Raw genomic sequence first — 26,316 nt, forward strand, 5'->3', positions numbered from 1 at the left:
CAAGTCCCTCCCTGCCTCCTGCAGCCAGCCCACAGCTGGGTTGCTGCTCTCAACAAGTTACACAATGTCTCTGTCAGTCACAAGTCACAGGAGGTCTGTATCCTGGCAACCAGGCGTTGCACTCCTCCCCCCTGTGGGAAGGCTGCAGTGTGTCATTGCTTTCATGGGTCATGAGTGAGGGGGATGACTGAGCTTGCATTTCTTGCCCAATTTCTATAATTACTCTGCTTCTGTAGCTAATTAAATTAATTTGCTTGAGGATGAAAAGTGCTTACTGAAGGACAAAAGATGATCAGCTAGCTGGGGCGGGGTGGGACATAAACCTGGTATTTCATCATATGCAAAATAGTTCAGAAAACAAGACTGTGCAAATTCAGTTATTTACCCCTTCACATAACACACCAACCAGTTTCACCCACTGAAATTAATAAGCAGCAGGCTTGAAACGAACATAAAGACGTTCTTCTTCACACAACACACTCAGCCTGTGGAACTCATTGCTACAGGATGTTGTGAGGGCCAAAAGCATAACTGGGTTTAAAAAAAGAATGACAAACTCATGGAGGATAGGTCCATCAATGGCAATTAGTTAAGAGGGTCCGAGATGCAACCCCATGCTCTGGGTGTCACTAAACCTCTGACTGTCAGAAGCTGGGAATGGATGCCAGGGCATGGAGCACTTGATAATTGCCCTGTTCTGCTCATTCCCACTGGAGCATCTGGCACTGGCCACTGGCAGAGGATGGGACAGTGGGCTAGACGGACATTGGTCTGACCCAGCATGCTGTTCTTTTCACACCTCCCTTCCATCTGACTGCGGAAGCTGCAGTGAACTCATAGATCACTCAGTGGCCTTGACGCATCCCTCATCCCTGCCCTTTTGGGTTTTTTGTTTATAGTTAGTTAGCTGGCTTTAAAAAACAAAATGGCAAGAAAGAAACGCAGGCATTCTTCCTGATCACAGGCATCGTCTGGACTCTCAAAAGAGCCTCAAATCCCTGTTGAGAGGGGAGGCTTTTCGGGCTCAGTCAGCTGTCTTACTGTGTCAGTCCAGCAACGACTTTCAAGGATTGTTTGCCAAAGTGGCTCTATCCACAGTGTAAGGGTCATCCAGGCCCCCGTGCTCATCGCTTGGCAAGAGTCCTGGGACAGGGATACTGCACCGTCAACTAGGAACCAGTGCACTCTTACTCAGGATGGTTCTTTACCTAGTGACAGTGTAAGGTCTGTTAATGGAGCCTGCTGAGCATCCTGCACCAGTGACTCTGGAGAACCACTTGCAATTTGAGCTGATGTTCACCAAGAGCAGCATGAAGATCCCCAAATCTGTCCGGGTCCACCAAGCCTTATGCAGAAGGGCTGGCTTTATAGCATAAATGACATCGGCGTTCCTGGAGCCACCCTATGGAGTCTGGTGCCAGAGGTCCAGTCCAATTAACCGAAGACCCTCTTGCCAGAGAGCTGGTGCGCTTTGGCATATGCAGCGCAGAGGTCCCTAGATCCATCCAGGTTGATCAGGACAGGTTCCCAGGGATAGGCACCTCGAACTCTGACATAAATGACATCAGCACCTTCTCAGGTCCTGAGACTGAGACCGGCTCACTGTTTTCTCTAGGAGGGGTCCTTTCTCCAGTTACTCTGCTCCAGACTTTGTGCCAGAATCAGATCTAGGAGACACTAGTCCTCAGCTCCCAAGGCCCTCAGCAGTGGTCTCAGTGCATATATGGACGGGACCTCGAGGTCTGTGGTAGGGGTTCTGATTGACCTGACTCTCAGCCTAGCTCTGCTGGGTCAGATGGGTTTTCACCTTACATAATTATGTATTTAACTCATGAAGTGTCAGTCATTATCGTCATCATCATCACCACGACCAGTGGGTGTCATTGTGGTGTATCCCAGCCTGCATGCATTGGAGGACAGCTTTTATAATGCTGATGCCCACTGGGGGTCACACATCTATGAAGGTTTAACCCCCTTTTCTTATGTGAACCTTCACACCCCACAACATTTGGGGTCCCCCATTTTTCATAGGCTAACTTGTTAGTTCCCTGTATACTCATTAACACTTACAACACTGACAATGTGTTCACACCCTATGCACTATTGTAGTAATGTTTGTACAAGCTATGCCTTGTGAGGTATCATGTAAAAACTCAGCTTGCTGAGTGATAATATCATGGCAAAATGTACATAGCAACATTATATGTAAAGTTATGAACGTAAAGCTGCTAAGTGGCTATTCTTTGGCAAAGAAGGGGGCAGGCAGGGACGAAAATCAACATTTTTAGCAAAGAAACAGTATGAGTTTCCTTTCTTCCAACCTAACCTTCTTGCCTCTCAAAAGTTCTGGGCTTTCAGTTTCTGAGCAGACTAAAGTCCCATGTGCAAAGACAGACACAGGCTGGATAGGATTGTTGTTGTTGTTCTGTGCTTATGTGGTGGTGGAGCTGAGCCAAGCAAGGCAGAGGAGTTAGTTAAGACACTGTCTTAAAGACAGAGACAAAGGACGGAGGCAGAGTAGAAAGGAACAGTGGAGTGGACTGGAAAGAAAAAGGGAAGACATTATTCAGTACACACACAGCTTCCTATATTCCCGCATACTTTTGCCACAGAAAAACTGTCATGGCTTCTGGGCGTAAGAGACCCTATCTGGGAATATTTTGAATAAATTCCTTCCCTGGGTACGAAAGGAAAATGTGTCAAGTGTAAGCAGTAGAAGAAGGAGATGCAGGTCCTAGTTGCAAGAATGAAACATCATAATGAAAACTGCTTATTGGGAGAAAATGATGTGGATGAAGATGTGGATATGTCTGAAGAACAATGTAGATCAACTGGTTAGTAACTTAAATAAGTCACTTTGCAATGCATCATTCTCCAAGACGCTCTCTGCATTTTAGTACAAGTGTGATTTAAGAAGTACATTCCCAAGCTGTTTGCTATGTTGTAGCTTAGCTAATCCTTATGGCGTGTTTAATTAGTTAACTAGGTTTAGTATCTATCATCCAAGTATATGGTACAGAAAGCTGCAATAAGAGAAATCTAGAGTTGCCAGGTGCCACTGGGTGTCATTTTTTAATTTTATATTACATAATACATGCCTCTTATTTTGGAACATCCTGGCCACAGACCATAATGATGATGCCATAAGTCTATTCCCTATTTTACTTCAGCGTAACTCAGCTTTCCCAAGGGAACCCCATCCTATACTGGTTTTCTCAAAACACAGAAGTGCCAGTGAGTTCTGTGAGGCTTACTCCAAATTAAGTGCACTCTGAGTGCAGTCAGTCTTAGCTTTGTTGGTAATTTGGAATCGGTCTGTATACTTGCTGACAAAAATGTAAACGATGAACTGAATAACAGTGAGAAGAACTGAGAATGACTATTCAAAATCATTTTTTAATTTTGTTTCAGGATCCATCCCATTTAAGCATAAGAGACTTTGACTGTGACTGTCTATCTGCAACAACTTCAGAGTCATCCACTGGTACTTTTAGCAGCAGTGCTGCAACTAAATGTATTCAGACAACAAGTATCAGTAGCAAGCAGAAGATTTCAATCGTCCAGTAAATGTTGGTTTCTTTGTTTTTGCATATTCTCTTTGCAGTTTATTTTCCCATACCCGTGAGGGCTGGAACCACAGCTGTATGGGAAAGTCAGCGTTCTCATTGACTCATTTGGCTCCAGGCCTTGGGGAGCTAAGGAAAACACCCAGGCTCACAATAAAGTAATGAGTGGCCAATGCTGCCAGTGTTGAAGAATGAAATGTGTGTGTGTTACAGCCCGTCCCCAGCTGTGTCCGTGGTGGGAGACTGGCTCTCTCCGTGCCCAGGACACTCTCCCTAGGCCCAGGTGCCTTGCCAGGGGCTGGGGGTCTGCGGGACAGGCGCTGGTGCTTAGGACAACAGGCCTTGTTCTGGGTGGGCCCCTAGGGCCTGCCAGAAGAAACGTGCCCCACGCTGCCCGTGCTGCTGCGGGCCTGGCTCCAGCTTGACTCCCTGGATCCCCCGCTCGCTGCCTGCCCCTGGAAGGGAAACTCCCCCGCCCCGCTGGCTTGGTTTCAATCAAGGCGGACTTGACGGACCGTCCCGTCCGTCCCCTCGCCCCGGGGCTGGGTCTGGGGCTGAAAGACGAGGCGGTGCCCGGCCCGCAGCGCAGGGGCCGCGATCCGCAAGTGGGGCCGGCACGCCCTGGCCTCGGGGCGGGGAAAGGCGGCCTCGCTGCGCGCCAATGGGCGGCGGACTGGGCGTGTGTGTGTGTGGGCGGGCCGTGGTTACGGGAAAGTTACACAAGGCTCCAACCTGCCGCGTGCCCGCCCGCCCGCAGGGAGGGACCGACCCCGGGCTGCTCTCTGCCCCCGGCCCCGGGCTGCTCTCTGCCCCCGGCCCCGGCCCAGCGCAGCTGCCGTCCGAATGGGGCTGAGCGCTGGGCTCCTGCTCATCGGCGGCTCCTTCGCGGCGTTCCGGCTGCTGAACCGCGGGCTGGAGCGGCTGGTGCCGCCGCCGTGCTCCGCGCTCCGCAACCGCTGGAAGTGGCGGAACATCTGGACCTCGCTCGCGCACAGCCTGCTGAGCGGCGCCGGGGCGCTGCTGGGGTGAGGCTCCCGCTCCCGCGGCGCTTCTGGGGGGAGGCTCCCGCTCCCGGGGCGCTGCTGGGGGGGTCGCCCGGCAGGGCTGTCGCGGGGCTGGGTGTCGCGGGGCCGGCTCTGACCCTGTGCTCTCTCCCTGGCCCGGCAGGTTCTATCTGCACCCGCAGATGGCGGAGGATCTGATCCGGACGCACTCCGCCGCCGCGCACTGCCTGGTCTCGGTGTCTCTAGGTGAGCCGAGTCCCTCCGACACCCCCGCACCTGCCTGCCCCTGGGCGCACTCACCCACTGCGGCCTGGGGCTTATCCTGCCCTGGGCGCTCTTCTCTGCCTTGCCAGCTGCGGGTGTCAGGCCAGTGTCAGGCCAGGCACGGGGAGACTTTCCGAGCTCGTGTGGCAGGCGCCTGGGCCGGAGCAGCGGCGGAGCCTGGAGACCATGGGGGGGCAGCAAAGTGGCACCCCAGCAAAAGAGGGGCTCCGGCTGCCAACCTGAAAAGCGGATTTCAAGTGAGCCTCCCTTGGCTGGCACATGGCCCCTGCCTGCAGCAGGCGCTGGGTTCTTCGGGAAGGCCAGCTCTGGCTGCAAGCTTGCGTCCAGGCTGTCATGGGCATGACAAACCTTTGCTCCTCGGAGGGTGAAAGTCCATGGAGTGGCCCCTAGCAATTCCTCCTGGGGAGCACAGGCAGGAGCTGCTGACCCAGCATGTCTCGCTACATTCCTTTGTCTCCCACTGAGAGAAGCTGTGATTGTTTAAGCAGAAAGTCCCTCTTTGTCCTCTCCTGCCTTGACTGGTCCACTGTTCTTTGACTTGTAACTGATCGGATTTCTTTGTGTCACTGGTGAGATCCCAACAGCCCTGACTCTTTGGGGACAAGAGGGTGAATGCAGCCTGTCCTGTCCTAGGCCACCCTGGTCTGGTGATGTCTCTTTCTTGCGCTAGCCTGACATGTGATCATCCTAAGCCCACAATTGCCCCATTCTTAGCACAGACAGTAAGTTCCTTCTGCCCAGCCGTTCCCGCTGTTCCCTCCCCCAGGAGGTGAGGTGCTGGCAGCAATGCACTGCCTGCAGAGCCTGTGGAATAGACGCTAACAGGCAGGGCAGCTCCCATCTGCTAATCACTGAGACCCAGGGCACTGTCCAAACAAGTGCTGTCAAACCAGGGCACCGTAGGGAGCTAGAGAGGAAAGTTCTCAAAGGCAGGCTGCATATAGAACCTAAGCACACAGCCTCCGTCCTGCCTAAAGCCACTCTTTGTGTGAGCGTTGTGGGGAGCTGTCCAGGTGCTCCATCAGCTGGGGGCATTAATTGAGGGTGGGGATGTCTGGGTTGATTCTCAGTAGGTAGGACGACTTGTGTAGCAAATGTGAGGGAGAAGCGGGGGCGGCTTTGATGCCCTGCTAGGTTGTAGGGTAACGCTGGGCTGCTGATGTCTGGGTTTCAGGCTGTGGGGAGCTTTGAACTGATGTTGCATGTGTATGGTGCAGGGCGTACAGAACTGGGTTCTGATCCTGGACTTTCAGACTCCCTCTTTGGAGTTGGAGTCACTTCACCGCTCGGTCATCTCCTCATCCACAGAGGAAGCTAACGCAGACCTTGTGTGGAGGGTGCAGAGGGTTGATGTTTGCGGCTCGTTCAGCTTGATATCTGAGCACCTCAGCCCCTTCTGGGCACCTGCCCTGAGTTTACACCCACTTCTCTCATCTGGACTTGTAAGTGGTACTGCGTTGCTGTGGCGACTCCTGCTGATGAGATCTCTGTTCTGTTCAGGGTATTTTCTCCAAGATTTTGTGGATATGTTGTGTAACCAGAAGCTTCACCAGTCCTGGGAGCTGCTTTTCCATCACTCTGTGGTGAGTATCCACTTGTCACTATGTTAGGGGTACAGCTTTTGGAAGGAGGGAGTTTGGGGTGCATGGCCTTACTATTCTGAAGCCAAGCCAGTCAGGAGGCTGGCAGGGACTAGACATCTGACCAGTTCACTGAGGCAGCGCCTGATCCCCATCGGCCTGTTGTGGACAGTTCTTGAGGCCTGGAGGGAGCTGTGCTCAGCTGCTGCTTCTGATGGAATACTTCAGTTTAGTTCTATCTGGTGCAAAATGTCTGCGTGTGACTTCGCTACTCTTGACACTCCTGGAGCCTTGTGGCTGGAGATGATCAGGGTAATTACGATTGGTGTCTCCTGGGTTGGGGTTCTCTTTACTCGGGGCTAACAGCAGCCAGGAGGGACAGGAGGCCTCCATCAGATACCGAAATATGTGCCACTCCACTTCTGCATGGGGCGGGGAGAGGATGTGCAGTGCCCTCTCCACACTCTGCTGAGTTGGATGGGTTGGAAGGGGAGACTGTAAGCGTGAGGGGCTGGGAGAAGGAGACAGTGGGGGACGGATGAAGTAGTGAGCTGAACTGAGGAGAAAGGAAGGACTTCAGAACGAAGAGCAAAGGGATGTGCCAATCTCGCTCCTCCAGCTGTTAACTACAAAGGGCCACTGAGCAGGGTAGGGAATCAGGGCCTGTGGGCACAATGAGCAGAGAGGAGCATGCCCCAGGGAAAGGGGACAGCAAACCTCAACTGCCAGTATTATATGTTCTCTAGAAATGAAGGGGAAGAGCCTCAGGACAGCCAGAGAAGGGGAGAGTGGAGTGGAAGGAAGAACAAATGTGAGGGAGACGCTTGGCAGTCATTTTTTCTTTTACTCCAGGTGCTAAAGCCGCTGACACTAATTTTCCTGTGTGCATGCGCCTGTGTGAGCATTCCGCAGCGCTCGCACACCCCACCCACGTCCCCCTCCATACAGTGCAGACTGGAGATGCTATGGTGTCAGGGGAGCTGCCCCTTCTCCCGCTGACAGAAGAACCAAGGGTGATGGCTGGTGGTGTCTGGGCAGTGCTGGGCTGGGTTTGAGGAAGTAGAAGGCTGGAAGCCTGTTCTCATTGCCGCCTCCCAGGCTGAGGCTGTTTCATAACCAATAAATCCAGCGTTATACAAACAGTGACCTATGCTTTCTGTTGGGCTGGGGTGCCTTCACATCCTGTCCCTGCTTCTGCTTCACACAGCTTGAATATCTGCCAAGAGGTCATTGTACCAGCTCCCTCCACACCCCTTTCCTGCAATCTCACTTCTTCACCACGGGGGGGAGATCAGGTTCCCAGTGGGAGACTTGGTTCTTTCTATTCTGGGCACCGATCTCCCTAGGCACGGGCCATGTAGTAAAGGGACCTGGAGTCTGTGTGAGCTGCCAAACTCCAGCATGTGAACTGCAGAACAAACCCCATCACCAGCTGTCCCCCGCACACCTCCCCTCACTGGCTACAGGCTCAGTCTGTGCCCAGAACACAGAAGAGCCAATCAAACCTGCCCTTGTCACCCAGCTCTAGGGGAGGGACATGGTGAGGGCAGAGGCCAGTGGGGAGCTCCAGTCTGGCCAGTGCCGGGAAGGAGGGGAACCAGTGCCTGGGCTGTAACTGCACCATGGGTGCCTGCCCAGCTGCTTGGTGCCCCACGCCGTATTGACTGGTAGCGGAAGGGGCTCAGGAACGGACTGAATAACAGCTCAGGAGCATTCTCCATTTCTCTCTGTGGGTGCAGGGCAGCAGCAGGAGCAGCTGGTAGGGGGCAGGGTGTGGCAGAGCTGTGGTGGAAAGGCTTGGGGGCTCCAGGAGCGTGCGGGTGGTTGGGTGCAGTGGTTAGACCTGCTCCGCTCCTACCTGCTGTGTCATCTGGGCTAGCTGCTGGATGGATGGAAAGGTCATCGCGATAATACGTCTAATTCAGGCTAAGACAGGAGCTTAATCGGCAGGGAGCAAATAATCTCGTTAAAGAGCCAGCGCAGAGGGCAGCATTAATGGAATAAGTGACAGGTAGGGGCTATGACTCTCACAATGGCACACAGTCCCCCCCGTCCCCCCCATGAGCTCTGCCAACAGGAAGGAGCATGAAACCTTTCCTACTTCTCCACCCTTGCAGCTGCTCACCCCTGTCCCCAGGGAAGAGCGTAGTGCCTGCCTTGCCCTTCCCATGGGGCATCTCACCGTTTGTGACTTGGACGTGGCATGGCTGTAACTTGTCAGTGAGGGGGCTGCAAGGCAGTCTGTAGTGCACAAATGCTTCTTAATCCTCGGAGAGAGTGAGTCTGTTATAGGAGGTGGGGACAGAGGAGCTCAGGGAGTCCTATGTGCCGCTTGGTTCTACCACTAACTGCAGCCCTGGGCTTTGAGTTCTCCCTTCTCATAGGAACGGCCATACCGGGTCAGACCAAAGGTCCATCTAGCCCAGTATCCTGTCTTCTGACAGTGGCCATGCCAGGTGCTTCAGAGGGAATGAACAGAACAGGGCAACTACCGAGTGATCCATCCTGTCGAGCAGTCCCAGCCTCTGCCAAGCAGCAACCCCTGCCCATCCTGGCTAACAGCCATTGATGGACCTGTCTTCCAAGAACTTATTTACCTAGGGAGGTGGTGGAGTCTCCATCCTTAGAGGTTTTTAAGGCCCGGCTTGACAGCCCCTAATCATTTTAGTTGCCCTTTTCTGTACCTTTTCCAATTCTAATATAGCTTTCTTGAGTTGGGGCAACCAGACCTGCACGCAGCATCCAAGATGTGGGTGCCATGGTTTTATAAAGAGGCAATATGATATTTTCTGTCTTATCTATTCCTTTTCTAATGATTCCCAACACATTGTTAGCTTTTTTGACTGCTGCTGCACATTGAGTGGATATTTTCAGAGAACTATCCATGATGAATCCAAGATCTCTTTCCGAGTGGTAACAGCTAATAGGGACCTCATCATTTTATATGGCTAGTTGGGATTAGGTTTTCCAATGCGCATTACTTTGCATTTATCAACACTGAAGTTCATCTGCCATTTTTGTTGCCCAGTCACCCAGTTTTGTGAGATTCTTTTGCTGCTCTGCTGCTTTTTCCCATTTGCTGAGTGCTAGGAAATTCCTGTTGGAGTGGGGCCAGCTTTCCCTCTTTGGGACCCAAACAACATTCCCCAGGCCACAAACGCAGGGTAAGGTCGCTAGCTGCAGTTGCTGCTCCCGCTGTTCCTTTCTCCTCTTATGTATTGGAGTATATTGAGGTCCTACCACCTCGCTTTGCCCTTCCTCACCCCATTTGCTCGGCTTGCAGCAGAGGCGGTGGTTCTGGCACTGTACAGAGGGATGGAGAATGATACAGGCAGGCTATTGACTTAAGGGAAATGGTATAGAAAAGTAATGGGAACCAGTGTCCCGCAGAACTTAGGGCATGAGAACACAGCTTCTAAGCCCAGCAGGGAGGGCTGGTGCTAGGATCCCTTATTGTGGGGTGGGGGCAGGTGGTATTTTGGGGACCCAGGATGTCTCTCTCTTAAAAAAACAAGCAACCTTCCAGGAATCCAGGGGCTAGTTAGACGTCTGGAAAATCTTGGATTTTAAGAGTTTATAAAAGTAACAGTTGGCCACTGTGTCAGTCTTTTGTGTTGATTTATATGACGGGTGAAGACTGGCTGGTCTGCGGCTGCTCTGCAGCATAGCGGTGGATAACTTTGTACATGTTTTGGCATTTCTGAAGATAGTGGGGGAGGGCCTGCCTGCAGGCAAGGACGGCTTTGCGGGGTGTAGTCCTGCACGACAGCCACTGACTGCTGCCTTAGCCAGCATCAGTCCCACTTTGCTGAGTGGGTGAGAACTAGTTCCTGGCAGGTAACTCGCCACCATTTACCTGGCCTGGGGCGGGTGATCAAGCTCCTGGCTAACCCCTGTTGTTTTCTCTCTCATTCAGGTGATTATCTGCTTTAGCATTGCAGTGCTGGTTCATCGATATATTGGCTTCACTCTCGTGGCTTTGCTTGTAGAGATTAACTCCATCTTCCTGCATCTGCGACAGATCCTGCTAATGGCCAACCTGCTGCACACTACCTGTTACCGCCTCAACAGCATCCTAAACCTGGGCACCTACGTGGTGTTCCGCATCAGCACGCTGGCCTGGATGACACGCTGGCTGGTCCTAAACCGTGAGAATATACCACTGGCGACTTATACCGTGGGCACAGTGGGCATGGCCATTATGACACCCATGAACATCATCCTTTTCTACCGCTTACTGCGCAGTGACTTCCTCAAGTTCAGCCGGGAGGCACGGCAGGAAAAGGAGAAATAGTCTGGCCCCAGCCCCCTGCAGGTGTCCAGGAAACTCAGGAGCCCACGGGACAGAAAGGAAGGACTGTAGACAGTGGAGAATAAGCACTGACGGGGGCAGGAGCATTTCAGGATCTTGTTTGAAGGAACTGAGGACAATTACAGTCCTCTCTAGGTGAGATTTTTGGGCTTTCCTGATGGTCCCAGTTGCTTTATAACACCGCCTGATGGGCTGCGGGGAGACAGAGTGAAGTGAAGTGAAATGAAGGAAGGCCTTTCCAGACCAGAATTCAGGGCTTTTTTTCTTTCCCTCCACTCTCTGATGGGATGAGTGGACAGGTGGCTGCTTGTGGGAGCTCTAAAGAGGATCTTGCAGCAGCGTGGGGAGAAGTGGGAGGAGGGGGTTGTCCTTTCTACTGTAGTGATGTGTGAACTTAGAAAATCGTCTTAGCTTTTTGAAACTACTGGTCTCTGCACAGCTGGGCTGGACCTCCTCAGGGCTCTGTATCTAGGTATCCCCATGGCCTGAGTCACCATAATTGGTAAGAGTTAAAAGACTCAAAACAATTATTCCCAAGCCCCACGCTGTGTGTGAAACCTTGCTGAAGGAGTGCGAAATTGAACACTGCCGTTTGCATTTGGTTCTGAACCTGTAAGGCCCATGGTCTCATCTCCTGCAGGGCTGGAGAGCACAGTGATAGTTCTCTTCCGCACTCATGAGCTTCCCCTTAGGGGCTGACAGTTAATTGTCCCAGAGAAACACAGCTGTGAGGGGAGGTCATGCTTATGGAGTGAGAGATGAACTCTTGGGTAGGCAGGACCAGTCCATAGGGGTGTTGACTATCAGGACAGAAACCTTGAATTGGATGCTTTTCAGAGGGGAGCCGGTGCAGAGTGCAGGGGTGAAGTTTGCTGTGTTGCTGAAAGCAGACAGGCTGCTGGGTTCTGTACAGCGGGAGCTCTTTCAGGATTTGAGGTTTCATTCCTAGATGTAATGAGCTGCAGTAATCGAATCTGAATCCCTGTGACCAGGCCTGTGTGTACGAGGATGGTGCGAATCTTTTGGCCAGCTGCAGAGGGGAAATGGACGTCTTGCAGATGTGGCTCTTTTGGGCATCCAATAGAGTAAAGAATCCAGCAGACTCCTGAGGCTGTGAGGCCACATAACGATCTGTGGACAGCCTCCTGCGCCCTTCTGGCTCCTGGCTTGGAGCAGCCTTTGCCTTGAGGGCCAGGACAAGCGGAAATAATGGACAAAAGAAGGACTTTGGAGAAAAGTTTGTGTGTCTGTGTGGGGGGGGAGGGTATGGAGTTATCATGGATCCCTCCTACCAACCCTAGCCTCCTGTGCCACATGCTCCTGAAAGGCTGCACACAGTGCAGTAGGGAAGATTGCAGCAACTTAATACGAACTCTGCCTAAAAAGCTCTGGCTGTTGCCAAGGCTTCCTGTGTGCTCTAATGCCTGAGCTGCAGACAGCAAAATGGGGGTATGGTAGTGCAGGAGGAGTTGATTCAAAAGCCCCCTTCCTACTTATGGCATCCTGCAAACACACAGACCTACACAGAGAGCCGTGCTGGGCAACAGTGACTTGCTGTCTGGGTTAGCCGCGGTGGAGAGGAGACATCTGGGCTGATTTTTCAAGCACATCTGGGCCACTGCAAAGGTGAGGGTGTCTGGGACTTAGTGCAAGCAGTGAATAGCAGGTGCATGCACATTTCTTGGCTGCCTGCTTCTGGAAGGGAGTCCAGAGCCATGTCATCCCAAACCAGCCTTCCCCAGGTTTCTCTCTCTGCAGATCTCTTAGGAAGCTGCTCAGGCCATTCTGTTATTAATCCTGTTGTTTATTGTAGTACCTAGGGCCATGGTCTCCGGTGGTCTTGTAGTGCTAGGCTCTGTACAAACGTAAAATAAGAGACAGTCCTTACCCTGAAGAGCTTACAGTCTAAGTAATGACCACATGGCCTTGCTGTTGTAACACCTGAGTGGAGCATTTCTCAGCAGCGTTGTGAGGATTGTCTCTTGCCAGAGAAACGAGAATCCTACCATGCTTGCTTTGACTGCCTTTCTGAGTGGGGAGGGAGGTGGAGTCTGACAGGACTTCACAGGTTTTCCTGTTTGTTCTTACCACTTTTTACATCCATACTTGTGCTCTAGTCTCTCCTAGGAAACCAGCAGTCCTCTGGGCAGTCTCCAGAACTCCACTCCCCCTTCCCAAATGTGCTGGTGGTTTTGCTGTCTGACTGTAGTCTTCTGACCAAACCACTTCTATAGCTCAGCCCTCTGTATAGAAGGGGGAGTTGTCCAGCCCAGGCTCATGTGCCCGGCTCTGAGAAATCCACTAGGTCCAGCAGTAGTCCTGGTTTGAATAGGCTCACAATCATTTTTCTTTCATTTGAAATCCCTTGTCTGGTTTTGACACAGCCAGGGGACAGTCTGAACAGCTGGCTGGGAAATGCTGGGACTGAGCCCCCTTGTTCTAGGGAGGTATCTTGAATTGCAGCAGGGTAAAAGGCAGCAAATTTGAGGGAATAGAGTCCTATTCTTCTCCAGGGTGGGGAGAAGACAAACGGGGACAGGGGGTGCAGCCATCAGCTGGGAGCTAGGTGTGGCCAGACCTGCATATGTTTCCATTTGTTCTGCAGGCGCAGGCAAAAATCAGGAGTTTGGGGTTTTGGTTTGTCACCAATAGGAAACATTGAACATGTGGGTCCTGTGGCTCTTGGTGTCACCATAAAAGTTCTAATACTCTAGTGCCACCACACGTGTTTTGTCCAGTTTCCACTTACAAGACTCATGAGAGATTTGCGTTGCCCTGCCTGTGTCCAGTTCTACACAGCAAGTGAACTCTGCTCTCGCTGCTGAGTGATTTAGTGGAATTACTGTGCTAGGTGCTTACAAACACCCAACAAAAGATGGTGCTTGCCCCAAAGAGCTTCCAATCTAAGTACCAATACAGACTGAGTTAGCATTTGCCTTCTATCCCAGCATGCTGCTCAGACACAGAGCCACAGGTGTAGATGGGTCTACAGCCTGGTCTGAGTTCTGTTCTAAACTGTATTTTGTTGCCCTTCAGGGCAGCATGCTGCCTATTCTCTCCTCCAATCTGACTTCTCCACTTCGCTCCACTGCAACTCCTCTCCCAAGTCCTCCAGGACCACCTCTTCAGTCCAGTGGCCTGATGCAGATGATCATTCCTTCCTGGGTGCCTGCAGGTCAGTGCTCTTCTGACTTTCACCTTTCTGGGTGATCCTTAATCATGTCCTCTCCCTCCTCTCTGGCAGAGCTGCTCAGAGGTATTTGCTTGACCCTGTAACCTGGCTTCCTGTATTTCCCAGTTTTAATCACGCTAAAGACTGCCATCAATGACAACTGAGAATCATTCGCTATTCTGCTGTTCCAGCCACATCATCTTTTAACATGGCTTCTGTGTAGCTCAAACTTCACCACCACTCACATGTCTGCCTCCACCCCCCGTCCCTTGCTCCTTCTGTTTTGACCAGGCTTTTTTCCTAACCACTCCCTTTTCCTCCATCCCTTTCCCCAGCCATGAGTTGAATAAATTGGTCCAGTTCACCAAGCTGGTGTGGTGTTTGTGAATGGGAACTGAATGCAGTGAGAGCTGCCTGAGTCTGCAGACAGACTGGAACAGCGTGTCTGAGAGGTGCAAACTGCCCTCTTTTTTCAGCTCAGTGGTAGCTCTAAAACTGACCAATCATTTAAATGCCAAAACGTAACTCTTTCATTGCTGATCAAAGTGTGTAAGACAGAAGAAGGAAGATGATAGTATAAAGAACTGCACAGTCTGTTGTGAGCGATCCCTTCTATCCGTATCAGACATGAGGGGAGCTTGGCATGTGCCTGGAGCTGGGCAGAGTCCCACGCCTTACTTTTCATGTCTGATTCCTGGAGCCAACAAGCTCTGGAGCAGCACTAAGCCCTGCGGGTGTCCCGCAGAGCATGCATCAGCACTTGAAATGTCTGTGCAGTCTGGGAATGATTTCACTTTCGGCCCCAAGTGGGTGATACTTGGAAGAGTTTCATTGCTTCCTTCCCTAATTCTGCCCTTGCTCCTGACTGTGCCACCCATACCAGCTCATAAGCCTTCCTTCACTCCTTACAGTCCTACTCTGTGATGATTTACCCACCTATTACACTTTCTCTAGTAATTTATTCTGTATTCTCTCAATCTCTGCAGAATGTAATTTTTCCGAGTCGGATTCTTGTTTGTTGCATCCTTTTAATCATACGGTTGTGTTTACTCACCACATCCTATGATCTGGCATCCCAACCTCTGCCCTGGCAGAGCAGCCAGTACTTCTCTGGGGTACCTCAAATGTAGGGTCAGACATAGAATCAGAAAGGCTCTGTAGTGGGCCTGGGACCCTCTGATGTACACTGGGGAGACCAAGCATACTATGATGTTTTGAGAGATTCTCTGCTAAGAATGTGAAGATCACCTACATGGGCGTGCTGAGGTGTGGGCCGATGGATTTTCAGGGTGGCGGGTAGCCAGTTGCTACCTACAAACAGGCTCTGATGCCATTGGGTCCTGCTCCGAGGTGATAGTCCTGGGCTGAAGAGCTACACTGATGTGACTCTACTCGTGGCCCTGACGAGAAGGAGAACAGTGATTCGGGATCTCTGCCACGAACCTGTCTGTGACCATTGCCAGCTCCAGAGGGAGAGCAGGGGCCAAACTTACCTTTTGATTCATTTGGAAACACTGACATCACACCTGCTTACAAGGTTCCTCTGTTGTATTGTATGTTCAAGACTAAAGCCCTGATCTGTGAGATGTTGAAGGACCTGAACTCCCATTGCCTTGAGCACCTCCCTAGTGTACTCAGCACCTTGTGTGCTGCCCCTGAGGCCCCTACCATAGGAGGCTTGTGACAATATTTTGTGGATTTAAGAAACGTATTAATTTTATTTGTCTTTTGTAACAGGCCATAGTCTTGGCAAGATAATACATTTCAAATAACTGTAAAACAGGTGTGTGGTGCTTGTGTTCTCAATGAGTCTGGGGGATAATTCCAGTGTTTGCCCTCCCCCTGCACACCCCTCAATAGCAACAATCAGGGGCACTGGCCCCCCAATAAATCAGTGATGAGAGCACGTGCTTCTTCGGCCCCCGGTGGGGAGGGTGCTGGGCTTTAAACTCCTACGCACACCCCTGTTGCTATAAAAGGATTAATGCTAATGCCAGGCATATGAACCATTCTGCTGCATTTGGAGCTGTGTGAGAAGTGTGACCCTGGTATTGTATCCACATAGAATCATAGAAGATTAGAGTTGGAAGGGACCTTAGGAGGTCATCTAGTCAAACCCCCTGCTCAAAGCAGGACTAACCTCAGCTAAATCATCCCAGCCAGGGCTTTGTCATGCCAGGCCTTAAAAACTTCTAAGGATGGAGATTCCACCATCTCCCTAGGTAACCCAGTCCAGTGCTTCACCACGCACCTAGGGAAAAAGCTTTTCCTAATATCCAACCTAGACCTCCCCCACTGCAATGTGAGAACATTGCTCCTAGTTCTGTCATGTGCCACCACTGAGAACAGCCTAGCTCCATTCTCCCTGGAACCCCTCTTCAGATAGCTGAAGGCCGCTATCAAATCCCCCCTCACTTTTCTCTTCTGCAAACTAAACAAGCCTAGTCCCCTCAGCCTCTCCTCATCAGTCATGTGCTGCAGCCCCTTAATTGTTTTCTTTGCTCTCTGCTGGACTCTCCAATTTGTCCACATCCTTCCTGAAGTGGGGGGCCCAAAACTGGACACAATACTGCAAATGTGGCCTCCCCAGTGCTGAATGATCACATCCCTTGATCTGCTGGAAATGCTCCTAGTAATGCAGCCCAGTATGCCCTTAGCCTTCTTGGCAATGGAGTTCTAGAAGTACCTGGCTCTGAGACGTGTGGTTTTATGGGTAAGTCCCATTGCACCTGTGCACTCTGCATGGGCCTGGCATCTCTCTGGGGTCTTATACCCTGATGGTGACTGTTTGGAGACAGATCCAGCCCACTTTTGTTTAGGGGGAATAACTGAGCTGAACAGGTTTTGGTTCCCTCCAGCCTGTTTTGTTCATAATGCAGCATCTTCCTCCCCCCCATTATCCCTCAGGTTCCACATGCACCATCATTCTCATGCACTGGCCTATGGGATTCTAGCACCAGAGGCAACAGCACTATACAGGAGCATGTAGGAAAGTTTCTAAGCAGCCCAGGCCCTGTGAATTTCTTTTTCATCTGGCTGTTACCCCTCCTCCTCAGAGGTGTACCTTGCTTGTCCTCTGCTCCTGTTATCTCTAGGTTTTGCTTTTGCAATAGGCTTCATTTGTGTCTACTTCTAAAGGTCTTGGGGGTGCCCCAGAGGCTACAGTATGCAGCCCCTGCTTGCTTACTGGGTTGGCCAGCACTCTTCTGCTCTCCATGCAGCTACTTGACCAGGGGGGTGAAAATAATCGGGGGCTCATTACTATTCAGAAAGCCCACATACTGTCTGGGCTACTCAACTGAGCAGGAAACTGTTTGATTCACCCAGGCTTCTGGAAGTTACTGTCCCAAGGGTGAAGCTCAAAAGGGGATGGGGGGTTGGGGCGGGTCAGCCTCAAGGATGAGTTTCCTGGCTCTGGTGTGTGCTCCCATAATGAACATGTCAATGCAAACCATGATGATGATGAATAGGCAGCTGCTCCTAGGGGCCTTGGAGTCTCCATGGGCCCTGTCTGCTTTTACATACAAAATGAGGCTGTCTAATTGAGCTGTCCCCACTAAGAAGAAGAAAGAGAGCATGGAGTCTTTAGGAATAGTTTGCTGAAAACATCCACCACTCAATAGGCAGGGGCAGGGGCAGTCTAAAAAGCTCACAGAATGTTGGGAATCATGAGGAAAGGGATAGATAAGAACACAGAAAATATCAATTTGCCTCCTTATAAATCCATGGTATGCCCACAGCTTGAATGCTGCGTGCAGATCTGGTTGCCCCATCTCAAAAAAGATATAGTAGAATTGGAAAAGGTACAGAAAAGGGCAACTAAAATGACGGGGAGGTATGGAAAAACTTCCATAAGAGGAGAAATTAATAAGACTGGAACTTCTGAGCTTGGGAAAGAGACGACTAAGGGGGATATGAGAGAGGTCTATGAAATCATGACTGGTGTGCAGGAAGTAAAAAGGTTAGCATTAGCTACTCGGTCTCAAAACCCAGCACGGAGGGGTCACCCAATGCACTGAACAGGCAGCAGGTTTAAAATGAAGGAAAGGCAGCATTCTTCACACACGGCAGAGTCAACCCCAGACTCTGCCAGAGGGAGTTGTGAAGGCCAAGACTGAACGGGTTCAGAGAAGAACTAGAAACGTCCCTGGAGGACAGACAGGCCCGTCAATGGCTGGGCTGGGCAAGGCAGGGCGGGGAGGCAGCCCCACGCTCTGAGTGCCCCTAACCCGCCAGATGCTGGGCCTGGCTGGCAAGGGCTGGTCACTGGCAACATCGCCGTTTGTGCTGCGCTTTCCTCTGAAGCAGACAGGCTCCGGGGCTCAGGGGACCATTGGCCTGACCCTGTGGCTGCTCTGACGTTGAGAGCAGGGTGCTCGGTGGGTCCCAGCCCTAGGGATGGCAAGAGGGGCTTGGCTGCACATCCCCTAGGAGCCTCCGCCAGGCCCACGAGGGTCCTGCGGCTGAGGCACTGGAGGGACTGTGGACGGGGTGATCCCACCCCCGCTCCCTGCTGAGCAAAGTGCCTCCGCCTGCGGCGCCATCGTTAGGCTCCCGAGTTAACGCCCCTGCGGAGGCGCACGCCGCTGGCATAGCGCGGGCGGTGTCTACGGGGGGCGTGGCTTTACGCGGACTGAGAGAGGGGAGGTCTCCGAGTCCGACCGGAAGAATATCCGCGCGCCCGACCCAGCTAGCGCCGCCATTTCCGGTGAATGGACCCACCTCCTAGCCGTTTTGCACATTCTGATTGGCTGTGGCGCCTATCCGTCCCCAGACCGAGAGCTGATTGGTTCATGTGCCTTGCCCGCTCCCGCCCCCCTCAGCCCATCCGGGTCCCTGGAGCGCGGCGGCGACGATCGGGACAGGAGCCGCCATTGCGGGTGGGAAGCGAGAGGCCCCGGGCCGAGACACGAGAGCCTGAAGGAGAGAGGTCCTGCGGTGTGCCGGGGGGCGTTGGGGTGTGCGGGGGGGGGGGGGGGGCTGTGGGAGGCGCGGGGAGGGCGGGATGTGCCGGAGCGGGGGGGGCGTTGGGAGGCGGGGTGTGACGGGGGGGGGCGGTGGGAGGCGGGGTGTGCCGGGGGGGGGGGGGGGGGGGCGTTGGGAGGCGGGGTGTGCGGGAGGGGGGGGCGTTGGGAGGCGGGGTGTGCCGGGGGGGGGGGGGGGCGTTGGGAGGCGGGGTGTGCCGGGGGAGGGGGGAGTTGGGAGTTTTTCCGCGCTGCGGCGGACCCTGACTTGGCCTGCCCTCCTTCCTCTCTGCTCCTTAGCCTGCCTCTCCATGGCTGGAGTGTTTCCCTACCGGGGGGGCTGTGCCCCGGTGCCCGGTCCCTTGGCTCCGCTGCCTGACTACATGTCTGAAGAGAAGCTGCAGGAGAAAGGTGCGCGAGCTGCTGCAATTGGGCACGGAGGGGCCCTGCGGGGTGGGAGGGGGTGTGCACTCCTGGCCGCATGCCAGAGGGTCCCAGGTTCTTGTGCGAACCAGCCGAAGGCCAGGTAGCCTGCGTGCCTTACAGAGAACTCTGCCTCGCAGTGTTCGGTAACAGCAGCCATCTTATTCTGCTGCTAGACTGTCGGGTTCCTTTGTGGTGAATGAGGATTTGTCCCTGTCCTTGTGTTGCTGGATTTGTCCCACTATTGTATTACAGCCTGTGAGAACGCTGACCTAAACAGGCTGCTGTCAGCTGCGTGTGTGTTACCAGTTGTTGTTTAACTCTGTTCAGAGTAAACAACATGGCAACTCAAATCACAGCAGCCAGCCTGTGATGACCTGCACCCCTTTGCTATCACTGCTGGAGATACACCAGAGCCAATGTAACCTGGGGAGACTTAGAGGAGAATGTTAATGCCAAGAGTGGAACAAAGGAACTGCCAGACTGGATCACACCTGGGGTCCATCTTGGCCAGTATCCTGGCTCCAGCACCACATAGCTCAGAGGAAGGTGCAAGAACCCAGCTGTAGGCAGATGTAAGATAGCCTTTTCCTGATCCCTAGTAGTTAGACATGGTATAAACCAGTGGGCCTCAAACATTTGACCCCTGCATCCTCCTTACTCCATCCACCTCCCTGCCTCCAGCTGGGGCTGAGAGGGGGCACCATGGTTGGGCTGGGGCTGCAGCTGGGAGTCGGGCCATGGTCAGATCAGGGGGCTGTGGTTGGGGCTGGGGGGCTGAGGCTCTCTCTGGGGCCACAGTGGCCAGGTCCAGAGCTCAGGTCAGAGTGGGGTGCTCCCTCCCCATTCCCCAGGGGGTGGACCTGTGCCCCACTGATTGAAGATCTCTGGTCTAAACCCTGAAGCATGGAACTTTTAAACATTGTTTGCATTAACTTGTAGAGCTCTGAATAATCTTGTTATCCATATAATTTTGGACTCATGTTGATTTGGAGTCCCTTCTTATATCTTGGTACCGTGGCTTGAGATGGACTGTGTGTGTTCTTGTCTGTGCAGCCCGAAAATGGCAGCAGCTGCAGGCAAAGCGGTATGCAGAGAAGAGGAAATTTGGTTTTGTGGATGCCCAGAAGGAGGACATGCCCCCGGAACACGTGAGGAAAATTATCCGGGACCATGGCGACATGACTAACAGGAAGTTTCGGCATGACAAACGGGTTTATTTGGGGTGAGGAGAGCAATGAGCATCCTAATCTTATGTCTAGAGAGAGGATGGTGATGGGTAGGGCACATACGATCATAGGTGCCCCATTCCTGAAGGGTGGAATTGTAAGCAGTACCCTACACTGCAGTAGGTATACAGTGGTCTGTAGAGAGGATGAAGAGATGCAAGGCCTTCCCTAGAGAGCTTTCAGTCTAAACTATGTGTGCATAGAAGAGAAATACTACAGAACAAGTTCTTGTAAAGTGTTTGGAAGATGGAATACGAGCTAACTAAGTGTTCAATGGAACAGAAATAGAATAGGGTGGAATGGGGAGGAGGTTGTGTTTGAGTTATTGCGTAAATGTTACTGTGTAGAAGTAGCGTTCTTGTTTTTAAGAAGAAGCTTGAAGGAGGACAGAAGGATGCACACTACATGGTGGTTGGGTGATCCAAATGCAAGAGGTGGGTTTCTCTGCCTTGCAGACTCAAAGGGCCAAACCTAGCATGTTGTAATTCATTGCTAACTCTTGGCCATATGCAGAGACTCTAAAAATCCACGAGATGAATTTCTCTGGATGTGTGGTGTCCCTGTCTCAAAGAAGGACCATATTTTTGTTCTGTGTATGTACAGTTCTTTGCACAACGGGGTCCAGGTCCATGAATGTGCTCCTAGGTGCTACAGTAATAGAATTAAATACTTACAGATCAATGGCTTTTGGTTTCAAAAAAACGTCCACGTGTAACTCACGTCTGAGTTTCTGAGCCTGCATATAGGCTGCAGAGCTAATTAAAATGAACAGAGCAGTTCACTCACTGGGGGGAGGGTTTCAGCCTAACTCTTTCAGTATCGACATAAACACTTTCCTTGCTGATCCATAGCAGAACAGTGTTTGGATGGTCCATTAATTTTGGAAGGACATTCACAGGAATAAGGCAGCAAATTCTAAAGATGCAAATAGTTCTATGTTCCCTATCACATAGGGAAGGTAGGGCAATCAGCTAGTTATCTTAGGTGCTTGTACATGAATGTAAGAAGCCTGGGAAACAAGCAGGAAGAATTGGGAGTCCTAGCACAGTCAAGGAACTATAATGTGATTAGAATAACTGAGACTTGGTGGGGTTTCTACAGGTATGTTGGCAACAAGAAGAAGGTATGTGGAAGTGTGGGCCCCTTTCTGATTAGGGGAGGCAACATAGTGACAGATGATGTGGAAAAAGCTGTAGGACTCAATGCTTTTTTTTTGCCTCTGCCTTCACAGACAAGGTCAACTCCCTGGTGACTTTAGTAGGCAGCACAGAATGGGGAGGAGATGAGCAGCCCTCAGTAGTGAAAGAACGGGTTCAGGACTATTTAGAAAAGCTGGACATGCACAAGTCCCTGGGGTCGGATGCAATGCAAAGAAAACAATTAGGGGGCTGCAGCACATGACTTATGAGGAGAGGCTGAGGGAACTGGGCTTGTTTAGTCTGCAAAAAAAGAAGAGTGAGGGGGGTGGTTAATAGTGGCCTTCAAATTACCTGAAAAGGGGTTCCAGGGAGGATGGAGCTAGGCTGTTCTCAGTGGTGGCAGATGACAGAACAAGGAGCAATGGTTTGAAGTTGCAGTGGGGGAGGTCTAGGTTGGATATTAGGAAAAACTTTTTCACTAAGAGGGTGGTGAAGCATTGGAATGGGTTACCTAGGGAGGTGGTGGAATCTCCATCCTTAGAGGTTTTTAAGGATTGGCTTGACGAAGTCCCCTGGTTGGGATAATTACGTTGGGGTTAGCCCTGCTTTAAGCAGGGGGTTGGACAAGATTACATCCTGAAGTCCCTTCCAACCCTAATTTTTTATAGTTCCAGAGGGGTAGCCGTGTTAGTCTGTATACAGCAAAAACAATGAGAGTTCTGTGGCACTTTAAAGACTAACACATTTAATATTTGTAGACATAAGCTTTCGAGAGACTTCAGCTCTCTTCTTCAGATGTACCATAGGAATGCATAGTAATTCTTAGACATTGATTTCTATTTCCCTGCTCCCCGTAACTGGGTTGATTAAAATCCCAGTTTACCATGGGCTTTCTGGAAGCATGCCGATGTCCTGACCATCAGAATGAAGGTTTTGATCAACTAGCTATATGGCTCCTCATTAGAGCACCTCACCAGGATTACAGAATTCCCATCTCAATTGCCTCAGTGTCGAGCATCTTTGCTGTGCCCAATTGACTGCCAATCTCCCAAGTGAACTTTATGCATACTTGGTGTGTGTGTCTAAGCAATGATGTTGTGTGATCCAGAGCATTCTGGGATTTAGAATGTCTCCAACTATATTTTGCATTCTGTGCAGTAGAGGCAGGTGGTTCCCATGGGAACTGCTCTGCTGCGAATATATTGAAAGGGAAGAAGAGGAGCTTCAGTTGCTTTGAAGGTGGGGTTGATCAGTTCCTCAATTGACTTGGAAAATCTGAAGCTCTTGCCATTTGGGCTCTCAAACACGGTTTGTAAATGGGGCAAACTGTCTCCTCTGGAAGAAGAGCCAACACACATTTAAAGTCTCACTCCTGTTGACTGTCAGTGAAAGCTACAAAAGAAATGAGTTGTTCAGTTCTTCTGTGGATATTCAGAGAGGGGAGCCTGCTATGTTTGCCTATTAAGTTTAAGAGAAACTGTTTAATTATAGGGTGGCTGCCTGGATTTCTCTTTTAAAGCCTATCTCAGGATTACTGCACAGAAGGAGGGCACATGACTGTGGGGGTTATTGCTTTAGCACTAACCACTTTACTATATCTGAAACTACTTGTGCAGGAAAGTTCCGTTTGCACTGTGTGTAAGGCTGACGTAAACCAATGATATCTAATGACCAGCCATCCTCAGTCATTGCTGTTACCTTATGTTAATTTGGAAGGCCTGTTAAACATGATATGGTCTACAGTGCCCTTCCAGGTTGAATTTGAATCATGTTGGGGGGTGAGGGGGAGAGGGGAGATAGTCACTGCCTGTTATAAGAATACTGACTGTAACTCAAATGATTTTTCTGCAGTGCCCTGAAGTACATGCCTCATGCTGTCCTAAAGCTCTTGGAGAACATGCCAATGCCCTGGGAACAAATCCGAGATGTCCCAGTCTTGTACCACATCACTGGTGCGATCTCCTTCGTGAATGAAATTCCCTGGGTCATAGAACCAGTCTACATCTCACAGTGGGGGTAAGCACTTGCAGTAATCACACATGGGGATCTGCAGGTTGATCTCTCTTGTATTTGCAGTATATGCAGGATCTAATGCTTTTGGTTCCTCCCAGGTCAATGTGGATCATGATGAGACGAGAGAAGAGAGACAGACGCCACTTCAAAAGGATGAGGTTCCCACCATTTGATGATGAGGAGCCCCCTCTTGACTATGCTGACAACATCCTGGATGTGGAGCCCCTGGAGGCAATACAGCTTGAGCTGGACCCAGAGGAAGATGCCCCTGTCCTGGACTGGTTCTATGACCACCAGCCATTGAAAGACAACAGGAAGTGGGTATCCTTTTCTGGTAGCACTTTTTCATTGTAAAGAATACCAAAGCATTGTATAAACTCTGTACACGGCAATCTGGAATTCTGTAGCCTTAGGGCATTAGATGGACATTAGATGATATGCAGCATACTGTGTTCAGCAAGGGGAGATGTTTTGCGAAGGACACCTGGGCAAATTATACTCTTATGAAAACTGGTCTGGGACCTTTAGTGTCAATGCAGAGCCAGCAAGACCCCCCTGCCTTGAAGGTCTCTTCTGAAAGACCTCTGCACAACCAACTTGATGGAACTCCATTTATCTCCCTAGAAGTATGAAGGGCTGAGTCAGCCATACCAGGACTATGGGTATTTCATACATGATGCTTAGATAAGAATATACCATCTGCTTTTGATGAACCAGAAGTTCTTTCACTTATTGACAAGCTAGTGGGGAGAAATTTCAGTAACACTATGTGCTGCGTAGAGCTGTTGTCTACAGTCCCAAATGTTAATGTCTAAATCTTGAGTAGTAGGGGGAAAATTGTGTTGGGGGAGAGAGAGAGAGATGAGTTTAGCACCTGGTCAGTGGCAGGTGGAGATGCATTGTTGTCTAGAGTGGGTATGAATAACCATGCAGCCTTCGCTTCTGTTGGGGAGAGACCTGTGACATAGCTGTTTCATTCCTATCTTTTGATGATGGGATGGGTTTGAGCAGCTCTAACCTACTGGCCCTGCAACGCCTGATTGGTGCATTGTTCCCTTCACAGGTATGTGAACGGTTCTACGTACCAGCGCTGGCAGTTCACTCTTCCCATGATGTCCACGTTATACCGATTGGCCAATCAGCTGCTGACTGATCTCGTGGATGACAACTACTTCTACCTGTTTGATCTGAAGGCCTTCTTCACTTCCAAGGCTCTAAACATGGCTATTCCTGGGGGCCCCAAGTTTGAGCCTCTGGTCCGAGATATTAATCTGCAGTAAGTGATGAGCTTTGGTGGGAAGGGAAAAAAGTACTTGCCTGGTCTGTGGGTGGGAGCCTCAATGTGAGTTTAGACCCAAGTGAAATGCAGGTGAGTTAGGTCCTGATGGAGTAGCATTAGTGGGTCTTGGTGTAATATGCTTCTTTAGAGTCTGAACCAGTATTTAAGGAAGTTAGAAAGGTGTCTGGAGACACTGGTCTTGTGTCTTTGATCCAAGTCTTTTGCCTTCTTGCCACATTCTGTGCTTTAATTGAATGACTTTCTTTTCCTCTGATTTAAGGGATGAAGATTGGAATGAATTCAACGACATCAATAAAATAATCATCAGACAGCCAATCAGGACAGAGTACAAGATTGCCTTCCCATATCTGTACAACAACCTGCCGCACCACGTACATCTGACCTGGTGAGTAGAGCACCCACTGCGGGCAGGGGTGTGGAGAAGTTGTGTTCTTAAGATACTACAATACTTGTATATTGCAGGTATCACACTCCTAATGTGGTCTTCATTAAAACAGAGGATCCTGACCTGCCAGCATTTTACTTTGATCCATTGATCAATCCCATCTCTCACAGGCATTCTGTCAAGGTGAGTCACTGGGAGGGCCCATGAGCCAGGGATGCACTGTGCTGGGAGTGGTGGAAGGTGGTCTTTTTGGCTTATAGCCTCATAGGCTATATGTTAAGGCTAGAGGCTCCAGCTTAGAGTGGTAACCTTGTCTGACTCTGACAGGCATGGATACTTCAGGGAAAAACCTAACCTCCTCTCTCAAAGGACTGACCCCAACTGGTGATTAAACCTGTGATTCCATGCAAGAGGATCCCTAGCTCTGTGGAACTGCAGATCAGTCTGGGTCCTTCTAGGTCCTTCATATAAATCTCTAATCCTTTCTGAATATTATTTTTCCTCGGTAATACTGCAGCTGCAAGTTCTACAATATAACTACAGCATTACACTTGTCCACAAGAGAATTTATTTTAAAATCTCCCCACACTGCCTTCTTCCTTCACCATTTCCAGTGACTCTTTATTTTCCTTGCTCTATTCAGGACCTTTTATACTGGGAGAGTTAATCAAAACCTGACCCTGGTATTCAGGTGCAGATGCACTGTTCACATGGATATTGTTACACTTGTGCTCTTTAGCTCCTATATAATACAGCCCAGCATCTAGTCACCTCATTGTTTTTAAAAGTTTCAGACTATTTGCTCTTATCAGTGCTTCTGGCATTGAAATGGGCATCTCCCTTGAGTTATCCACTCTGATGTCTAGATCTGTGTCCTGAAGTCAGAGTTGATTCAGAGATCATCAGTGTGCATGTGGAGTTTGCATTGTCCCCTGGGCTAGTCA

General features: G+C 50.8%; 2 protein-coding genes across 7 annotated transcripts in view; both read left to right on the forward strand.

Annotated features, from left to right (window-relative positions):
• The first annotated feature begins 4,332 nt into the window (after positions 1-4,332).
• On the forward strand, positions 4,333-15,695 carry TLCD2 (TLC domain containing 2). Of its 5 annotated transcripts, XM_067565997.1 has the most exons (6): positions 4,333-4,591; positions 4,734-4,816; positions 6,356-6,438; positions 10,352-10,882; positions 13,784-13,922; positions 14,906-15,695. In XM_067565997.1, exons 1-4 carry the CDS (start codon positions 4,410-4,412, stop codon positions 10,727-10,729), a joined length of 726 nt encoding a protein of 241 aa, XP_067422098.1. In that variant the 5' UTR covers positions 4,333-4,409; the 3' UTR covers positions 10,730-10,882; positions 13,784-13,922; positions 14,906-15,695. The 5 variants fall into 5 exon arrangements, with proteins under 5 accessions (XP_067422098.1, XP_067422097.1, XP_067422096.1 ...); XM_067565996.1 differs by having other exon boundaries at positions 10,352-10,583; positions 13,784-15,695; XM_067565995.1 differs by lacking the exons at positions 4,333-4,591; positions 4,734-4,816 and adding an exon at positions 11,740-12,373 and having other exon boundaries at positions 5,657-6,438.
• Positions 15,696-18,745: 3,050 nt separating this feature from the next.
• The window catches only part of PRPF8 (pre-mRNA processing factor 8), a 28,445-nt gene continuing 20,874 nt past the window's right edge, over positions 18,746-26,316 (forward strand). The window contains exons 1-8 of one of the 2 annotated variants that reach the window (XM_067565999.1): positions 18,746-18,849; positions 19,184-19,294; positions 20,363-20,531; positions 23,526-23,690; positions 23,786-24,004; positions 24,751-24,963; positions 25,247-25,372; positions 25,450-25,555. In XM_067565999.1, coding sequence (XP_067422100.1) covers positions 19,195-19,294; positions 20,363-20,531; positions 23,526-23,690; positions 23,786-24,004; positions 24,751-24,963; positions 25,247-25,372; positions 25,450-25,555 — 1,098 coding nt within the window. In that variant the 5' untranslated portion in view covers positions 18,746-18,849; positions 19,184-19,194. Of the gene's footprint in view, positions 18,858-19,183; positions 19,295-20,362; positions 20,532-23,525; positions 23,691-23,785; positions 24,005-24,750; positions 24,964-25,246; positions 25,373-25,449; positions 25,556-26,316 lie in introns of both variants that reach the window. The other variant, XM_067565998.1, reaches the window with a different exon arrangement.

Source organism: Emydura macquarii, unplaced genomic scaffold (genome assembly GCF_026122565.2).
Source record: "Emydura macquarii macquarii isolate MOO-44397 ecotype Brisbane River unplaced genomic scaffold, CSIRO-AGI_Emac_v2 contig_2699, whole genome shotgun sequence".
In the NCBI taxonomy this organism is placed as follows: Eukaryota; Metazoa; Chordata; order Testudines; family Chelidae; genus Emydura; species Emydura macquarii.

Bases quoted from the DNA above. Each gene is read 5' to 3' on its own strand.
- TLCD2 (XM_067565993.1), top strand. From the start codon at position 6,058: ATGTGTATGGTGCAGGGCGTACAGAACTGGGTTCTGATCCTGGACTTT. The intron at 6,439-10,351 runs GTGAGTATCCAC...TCTCTCATTCAG, and splicing joins TGCTTTTCCATCACTCTGTG to GTGATTATCTGCTTTAGCAT. The intron at 10,584-13,783 runs GTGAGAATATAC...GTTGCCCTTCAG, and splicing joins ACGCTGGCTGGTCCTAAACC to GGCAGCATGCTGCCTATTCT.